Source organism: Pelophylax lessonae (genome assembly GCF_965119305.1).
Source record: "Pelophylax lessonae genome assembly, chromosome: 8".
Classification (NCBI taxonomy): Eukaryota; Metazoa; Chordata; class Amphibia; order Anura; family Ranidae; genus Pelophylax; species Pelophylax lessonae.
In genome coordinates this window covers 143,505,571-143,514,846 of record NC_138775.1, presented here as the reverse complement: position 1 = coordinate 143,514,846, position 9,276 = coordinate 143,505,571, and the positions used below count along the sequence as shown (strand labels likewise).

The 9,276-nt window shown below is 41.4% G+C and overlaps 1 protein-coding gene across 1 annotated transcript in view; it reads left to right on the top strand.

Moving 5' to 3' along the window:
• The first annotated feature begins 5,582 nt into the window (after window positions 1-5,582).
• NTMT2 (N-terminal Xaa-Pro-Lys N-methyltransferase 2) overlaps window positions 5,583-9,276 on the top strand; it is a 132,736-nt gene continuing 129,042 nt past the window's right edge. The window contains exon 1 of the mRNA XM_082266086.1: window positions 5,583-5,891. Coding sequence (XP_082122212.1) covers window positions 5,738-5,891 — 154 coding nt within the window. The 5' untranslated portion in view covers window positions 5,583-5,737. The remainder of the gene's footprint in view (window positions 5,892-9,276) is intronic.

The window sequence follows — 9,276 nt, the reverse complement described above, 5'->3', positions numbered from 1 at the left end:
TCCAACTACCGATATATGTGTAAATCCATTTACATAATTCTGTCATTGGGTATTACAGTGCATAAAAGTAATTTCTAATATATTTTACACCAATTGCTTACATTATGTTAGATTTTACTGAACAGATAAACCACTGGAGGCCTCTGCAACATTAAAAGTCGCAACATTACTGAGTCACGAGTAGCAAAAACATTCCAGTCCTGTTGGGTGCAATATATTATATCCACTTTCCACCCCTGAGGAACCTTGTATCATAGCTCCCAAATGTCCCTGATTTCGAGGGACTGTCCCTGATATGGAATGAACCTGACAAAGGGGTCTTGCGAGGCTCCGAAACGTTGCACTACACTGCTTTGTGATGTGATCTTTCTTTAATAAAAACCATTTGGATGAAATTGATGATCCGTGGTGTGCTGGCGAATATCTACATATTGTTTTGCAACAAAGTCCCTCTGTCCCTCTTTCCTCCTCATTTGTCCCTCATTTTGGTCTGATACATATACCTGTATATAAAATGTACTATTTATCTGTCAATAAGTGTTTTAGAGCCCATTCACACTAGCGCGACTTGTCAGGCGACTTGTCAGCCTGACAAGTCGCGGTCCATTGAGTAGTACAGGACCCGTTCTAATAGGAGCGACGTAAGTCGCTCCGACGTAGAAAAGGGGTCCTGTACTACTTTGGGGCGACCTCGGAGCGACTTGCATAGACTTCCATTATGTGAAGTCCCTGCAAGTCGCGCCGAAGTCGCGGTGCACGCGACTTCACAGGTCGCCCCCCCCCCAAGTCGGATCGCCTCAGTGTGAACCGGCTCTTACAGTGCTAAACCTTTCATCCAGTTTCTTGTTGCATTTGGATATTTCAAAAGTCAATATTATTAGCTACATTTTTGTCAAAAATAAACATAAACATGATCCAATAACAATAGCTCACACTGAAACCCCATAAATGGGGGTGATCCAGTGTTGTATGTGAACACTTCCCAAAAGGAAGTGAGTCCTTTTTTTTGTGTGTATGTGATTTTTAATTTTTTTTAACTTCAGATAGAGTGGTGAAGAGTTAGATGTTTTTTTACTTTGTGTTGATTCTCTAAGCTAAGTGAATGGAAATCCCCCTTGTAGGGATGAGCTCAGGTGTGTTTGGATGCTCTTCTGTACCCTTGCAGCCAAGCCTACCAGACAGCTGTCTCCTGTAATGTCACTTGCATTCTCTGCCCCACAGCTACATAAATAAAAGGGGTGGGGAATTCTTTGGCCACAAAGAGTTGGCCCATTATACAGTCAGGTCCATAAATATTGGGACATCAACACAATTCTAATCTTTTTGGCTCTATACACCACCACAATGGATTTGAAATGAAACAAACAAGATGTGCTTTAACTGCAGACTTTCAACTTTAAAGTGGAGTTCCACCCTAATTTAATACTTACCTCCATCTTCTCGCTCCGGGTCACCTGAAAAAGAAATGGATAATCGCATATTTTTTTTTTTTTTACTTACCTCATAGCGAAGAAAAAATACTTACCTTACTTCCTTCTTCCTCCTTCCTCGGCCGCGGCCCATCGTCACTTCCTGGCTCTGCAATGATTCCTGGGAGCTGAACGTCATAGCTCCCAGGAATCATTGCGCCTGCACCGGCCCCGACGTCAGTTCCTGGTCGCGCGTGTCATCCCCTTCTAAACAGCTTCTGGGCATGCCCAGAAGCTGTAGAGGGATGATGCGCGCGACCCGGAAGTGACGTCGGGGCCGGCGCAGAGCATCGTGGGACCGAAGAAGGCGGAAGAAGACGCCGAAGGGGATCTCGCTGGCTTCAAGCTGCCCACATCTGAGATGGCAGCGCTGGACAAGACGTTTTCAAGGTAAGTATTTGTCCTAACAGGTAAGTGCAACCCGGGACAGATCAGAGGCTAGCCATTGTGGAATGTATTAGCCCTGACTGTCCCGGGGGTATTTAAAAAAAAAAAAATCCAGGGTGGAACTCCGCTTTAATGTGAGGGTATTTACATCCAAATCAGGTGAACGGTGTAGGAATTACAACAGTTTGTATATGTGCCTCCCACTTTGTAAGGGACCAAAAGTAATGGGACAGACTAACAATCATAAAATCAAACTTTCACTTTTAAATACTTGGTTGCAAATCCTTTGCAGTCAATTACAGCCTAAAGTCTGGAACGCATAGACATCACCAGACGCTGGGTTTCATCCCTGGTAATGCTCTGCGACTGTTTTCAGTTCCTGCTTGTTCTTGGGGCATTCATCTTCAGCAAGTGAAATGCATGCTCAATCGGATTCAGGTCATGTGATTGACTTGGCCATTGTATGAAATTTCACTTCTTTCCCTTAAAAACTCTTTGGTTGCTTTCGCAGTATGCTTCGGGTCATTGTCCATCTGTTCTGAGTTCTGAAGCATTTGGCTGAATATTAGCAGATAATATTGCCCGAAACACTTCCGAATTCATCCTCCTGCTTTTGTCAGCAGTCACATCATCAATAAATACAAGAGAACCAGTTCCATTGGCAGCCATACATGCCCATGCACTACCACCACCATGTTGATACAAGTTGATCTTGGTCTCATCTGTCCATAGGATGTTGTTCCAGAACTGTGAAGGCTTTTTTAGATGTTGTTTGGCAAACTCTAATCTGGCCTTCCTGTTTTTGAGGCTCACCAATGTTTTACATCTTGTGGTGAACCCTCTGTATTCACTCAGGTGAAGTCTTTTCTTGATTGTTGACTTTGACACACATAAACCTACCTCCTGGAGAGTGTTCTTGATCTGGCCAGCTGCTGTGAAGGGTGTTTTCTTCACCAGGGAAAGAATTCTTCGGTCATCCACCACAGTTGTTTTCCTTGGTCTTTTGGTGTTGCTGAGCTCACCTGTGTGTTCTTTCTTTTTAAGGATGTTCCAAACAGTTGATTTGACCACACCTAATGTTTTTGCTATCTCTCCGATGGGTTTGTTTTGTTTTTTCAGCCTAATGATGGCTTGTTTCACTGATAGTGACAGCTCTTTGGATCTCATATTGAGAGTTGACAGCAACAGATTCCAAATGCAAATCACACACTTGAAATTTACTCTGGACCTTTTATCTGCTCCTTGTAAATGGGATAATGAGGGGATAACACACACCTGGCCATGGAGCAGCTGAGCAGCCAATTGTCCCATTACTTTTGGTCCCTTACAAAGTGGGAGGCACATATACAAACTGTTGTAATTCCTACCCCTTTCACCTGATTTGGATGTAAATACCCTCAAATTAAAGCTGAAAGTCTACAGTTAAAGTACATCTTGTTTGTTTCATTTCAAATTAATTGTGGTGGTGTATAGAGCCAAAAATATTAGAATTGTGTCGATGTCCCAATATTTATAGACCTGACTGTAAGTGACAGCTTCCTGGAAATCTCCACCATGTGGGTTTGAAAGACAATCTGAATATGTCCAAGCTCATCTCTACTACCTAGCAGGACACGGGCAACAAAAAATGGCCTGTGATTGAAAACAAATTTAGAATTTATGTTAGGGCTTCATGTACACTACAGCTCCTAAACTTGAGTTTAGGAGTATTTGGTGTTTTTTTGCCAAAGCTCCTAAACTCAACTCCATAAAATCCTAGGTGTCCATTTACACATAGGCTTTTAGGATCATTTAGGAGCTGCTGCAGTTAGGGGAGGTTCAACCTCCCTCAATCTCCCTCTCCTGAACATAGAATTGCTTTCAGGATAGAATTGGTTTGACGGCCGGCTGCAGATCGCAGCAAAATTGCTGTAAAAAGTAGGTTAAGTGTACATGAAGTCTTAAACTGAAGTATAGCTTTTTTTTTTTGTACTAAGATTATAGCGCTAAACACATTAGTTATTAATAATGGTTTGTATATATTACCTGCAGACTGCTGTTTCTGGTTAAAATCTTTCCTGAAATGCCTCTTTCATAGATGACGGATACTGCCCCTAGCAGCTGTCTTCCAGCAGTATGAAGGTTAACAGCAACCTTTGTTACTAACTGTCCTCTCTGCCATTCATATTGCTCATAATACTATTCCAACACAATTCATCATGTTCTGTGAGTTGGCAGTTGAGATCTTGTCATTCTGTTGCTTCTCTTTTATTCATAGAACGCGATGCATTGTTGGAGAGTAGCAATATGAATGACAAAGAGGGCGGAAGTGGTTGGGCAATGATGCAAATTTTCTTAGTAGCAGTGGTGGCTGGTAACCTTTATAGCACTGGAAGACTCAGGGTAATATTCAGCAGCTATAAAAGAGGAAAAAGTAGCAAACATCTGAACGTAATGAGATACGTGTTTTATGCCGTATAACAAAAAAAATGAACTTTAGTTTTAAACAAGAAGTACAGCCAAAGCTCGTTCGGCTATACTTCTCCTGTGGATCACAGGAGTGCAGTTCGTTCTGCACTCCTGTGACCCATTTTCAGCAGACAGCAGGCTGAAGCCTGCTGTTGGCTGACGTCACAGAGCTGGTCCAGACTAGGGAAAGATTGTAATTTGTAACCACATGGTTGGGATCCACCCAGATTTGACTAGCGCCTGGCTTAGCCTCTCAGTAAGCCGTTGAAAGCCTGGGCCAGCCGCTTCCACCCCCTCTACAGCGTGGGGGGCAGAGCAGACAGCGGTGACTGACAGTCACCAGCTCTGCTCATGGAACACTGAGAATTGAGCGGTCTGCGATGTTTGATCACTCGGTTCTTAGTCTTTGACCAGCGGGAGACAGATACAGCATCAGAACGATGCTGCATCCGCCTAGGTAAGTATGTTTTCTAAAATAAAAAAATAAAAAATTTGTCTTTTAAAATGACGCTGTTAGGAGGACAACAAAATGACAAAAGAATTACCAAGTGACAGTGCCAATCAGCTTTGTCCTGTTAATTAGCTTGTTTGTTAAAGCTTAACTCAGTATCAATGCTCCTAACACCAATCCAATTTTGCTCCACAGGGTAGGCAAAGAGCGGGATCCCCTGATGACTGCTGCTTTTCTTCCTCCTGCTGACTTCTGTTCACTGCAGGACAGAATAGTGATGTAGGGGTCATCAGGAGGAACAACAGCAGCCAGGGTTGACATGCTGCTCGCACATCTGAAGATGTAGAATTGGATCGTGGCTGGAACCCCTGCTATAGCATGAAATTATGTATGCACAAATGTAAGGGCCATTTTTCGCACTCCAATGAATTGGCTTTAGCAGGAGTTTCCTGAGACCTGGAAATTATTTCAAGGGTTCCTCTGGGATAAAAAAGATTAGAAAGGCAGCCCTAATGTGTTTAAACCTTACATAAGAATAAACAGTAGTGAATGGGTTTAGATAAACTCTAATTTTTAAAATTCAGATTTCTAAAAGTTGGTTACTTTGGGGGAAAAATGTAAAACTGAACTAGATAAAAGATGTATCCAGAATATTCTAGTTGTTTATAAACTAGATAAAGACATACACATGTATACTTAAGAATCCAAACAGTGGGAGTCTGAAATGCATCGTCCAGAAATAGCCTTGCCGTTTTTGAATATGGATGAAAGTGTCAATTTACACTTGCAAAGCAGCAAATGTCATTCTGAATTTTACTATCTGTTCCAACAAGCAGCTGCTCTACACTCACAGAGCATTCATAGCCAATACCCGAAGCTTACGCTTTCCTGTTCATGGTGTAAAGTGACAAGTGCTAAAGCTGTTAAATACAGCAGCCGAGGCATCTATGGATTATGGTTTTTCTTTTCTATAGTCACAAAGATGGAGCACCTGGGAGCGCACCTTGCATTTAAGTCACGTTGGCACAAGACAGATGAAGAACTCTGCAGGCACAGCATGTCCTTTGTTCTTCACAAGGCCATAAGAAATGATTTTTTTGAGAGCTATCTCTATTTGTTAGAAAAATATCCACTGGGTAAGTGCTACTTTGTGTAATTTTTATCTGGGAATGTTGTAACACTGTTTGAGCACTTGTTCTTAATCGAAAGAATGATGTAATATTTCAACAAACAATTTATATCAATGATTACGACACATGCTTACATAAAACATGCAATGAAACTTGCTCAAATTAGGAATTACTGTGAAAAATAAACCTAAAATAATTAGGTTATACTGGCCATTTACGGGCATAGTTGTGAAAATGAACGCTAATTAGTTGCTATGGGTATTGTGCATACTGGTCTTTACACATGTAAATAAAGTGTACAGTATGTGTTTAGTGATACACTCTGGGTTAGGATTTAATATAGAAATCTCATGTCTTTGATAACTTTGAGCTAACAAAACAAATATGAAATGCTTGTAGAAATGATAAATTTACTGATTTAATTCCTCCATCCACACATTGGAGGTGAATGAGGGAATCACTCTCGCTGTGGTATTGTATTGTAACCACACAAGGCCTTCCCCACCATCAGAACGCAATGATCGGTGTTTCTGGCTAAAGTCAGGAGCACTGAACTTTTGAGAAAAACCCAACAGATAAATAGATTTATGTACAGTGCCTTGCGAAAGTATTCGGCCCCCTTGAACTTTGCGACCTTTTGCCACATTTCAGGCTTCAAACATAAAGATATAAAACTGTCATTTTTTGTGAAGAATCAACAACAAGTGGGAAACAATGATGAAGTGAAATGAAATTTATTGGATATTTCAAACTTTTTTAACAAATAAAAAATGGAAAAATTGGGCATGCAAAATTATTCAGCCCCCTTAAGTTAATACATTGTAGCACCACCTTTTGCTGCAATTACAGCTGTAAGTCGCTTGGGGTATGTCTCTATCAGTTTTGCACATCGAGATACTGAAAACAGCTCGAGCTCAGTGAGGTTGGATGGAGAGCGTTTGTGAACAGCAGTTTTCAGTTCTTTCCACAGATTCTCGATTGGACACAAGTCTGGACTTTGACTTGGCCATTCTAACACCTGGATATGTTTATTTGTGAACCATATTTGTGAACCATTCCATTGTAGATTTTGCTTTATGTTTTGGATCATTGTCTTGTTGGAAGACAAATCTCCGTCCCAGTCTCAGGTCTTTTGCAGACTCCATCAGGATTTCTTCAAGAATGGTCTTGTATTTGGCTCCATCCATCTTCCCATCAATTTTAACCATCTTCCCTGTCTCTGCTGAAGAAAAGTAGGCCCAAACCATGATGCTGCCACCACCATGTTTGACAGTGGGGATGGTGTGTTCAGGGTGATGAGCTGTGTTGCTTTTACGCCAAACATAACATTTTGCATTGTTGCCAAAAAGTTTGATTTTGGTTTCATCTGATCAGAGCACCTTCTTCCACATGTTTGGTGTGTCTCCCAGGTGGCTTGTGGCAAACTTTAAACAACACTTTTTATGGATATCTTTAAGAAATGGCTTTCTTCTTGCCACTCTTCTATAAAGGCCAGATTTGTGTAGTATATGACTGATTGTTGTCCTATGGACAGAGTCTCCCACCTCAGCTGTAGATCTCTGCAGTTCATCCAGAGTGATCCTGGGCCTCTTGGCTGCATCTCTGATCAGTCTTCTCCTTGTATGAGCTGAAAGTTTAGAGGGACGGCCAGGTCTTCGTAGATTTGCAGTGGTCTGATACTCCTTCCATTTCAATATTATCGCTTGCACAGTGCTCCTTGGGATGTTTAAAGCTTGGGAAATCGTTTTGTATCCAAAACCAGCTTTAAACTTCTCCACAACAGTATCTCGGACCTGCCTGGTGTGTTCCTTGTTCTTCATGATGCTCTCTGCAATTTAAACTGACCTCTGAGACTATCACAGTGCAGGTGCATTTATACGGAGACTTGATTACACACAGGTGGATTATATTTATCATCATTAGTCATTTAGGTCAACATTGGACCATTCAGAGATCCTCACTGAACTGGAGAGAGTTTGCTGCACTGAAAGTAAAGGGGCTGAATAATTTTGCACGCCCAATTTTTCAGTTTTTTATTTGTTAACAAAGTTTGAAATATCCAATAAATTTCGTTCCACTTCATGATTGTGTCCCACTTGTTGTTGATTCTTCACAAAAAATTACAGTTTTATATCTTTATGTTTGAAGCCTGAAATGTGGCAAAAGGTCGCAAAGTTCAAGGGGGCCAAATACTTTTGCAAGGCACTGTATATGACAAATTGTGACTTACTAAGCAGAAGACGCAATAATAACCAGACCTATTATTATATCTGCTCCAGATATGCCTAATTGTTGCAGGCATGTACATTGAGACCTCATAAGTGGCATCAATGTATGCAATCAATGATCCATATAGCAAATTGTTAAAGTATATGTAAACCCTAACTTTGTAAAGCAACCCATTCAGTTTAAAATGGAAACAAAAAGCAAAACATTGTGTATACATGTAAAAAACATTTTGTATAAGTGATTACATACTCAGTGAATGGCTGTGCAGGGGGGGGGGGGGGAGCGTGTCAGCACCAGCCTGGTCATTTTTAGGAGTGCTGGCTCACCATTGCTAGAAAACTGACCACATGCTTCAGGACATTTGTCAGTGGATGCAATTGTGTTTTTATTATATTTTAATTGCTAAAGCGGGATCTCTCTAGATAGTTTTAAGGATGACCTGTGACTAAATTGGTGGAGGTGTTTGGAAGGAGGGTGTAAAATGTAGCTGACTTCTATTAATTAAAGCCATAAAGGAATTGCTCTCTGATCACAGGTGGTTTGGATACTATAGAGAGGCTTCAGAAAGAATTTTCCTTCTCTTGGTCTAGGCCAGTGTTTCTCAACCTATTTTAAGTTGAGGCATTTTCTAGATTTATACAGTCTTAAGGCACACCAGTCTAAAATGTAGTTTGTGACTTCGAGTTTAATGGTCAGTGGTTTGTGTCACAGAATTTCCTTGTACCTGTACAATATTCAAATCAATGAGCAGTATGTAATGTCAGGGCAGTTATTGAGCTGTATTTAGTAGCAGGGTGGTCAGTGATCAGTATGTAGTGGCCGGGAAGTCATTGATCAGTATGTTGTGGCAGGGCCGTCAGTGATCAGTATGTAGTGGCAGGGTCATCATTGATCAGTATGTAGCGGCGGGGTCATCATTGATCAGTATGTAGTGGCAGGGTAGTCAGTGATCAGTATGTGAGGGCACAGTGGTCAGTGAGTAGTATGTAGTGCCAAGGTTGTCAGTGAGTAGTATGTAGTGTCAGTCAGTGAGCTGCAAGTCGTGGCAGGGCGGTCAATGAGCAGTATGTAGTGGCAGGGTGGTCAGTGATCAGTATGTAGCGGCTGGGCAGTCATTGATCAGTATGTAGTGGCAGGGCCATCAGTGGTCAGTATGTAGTGT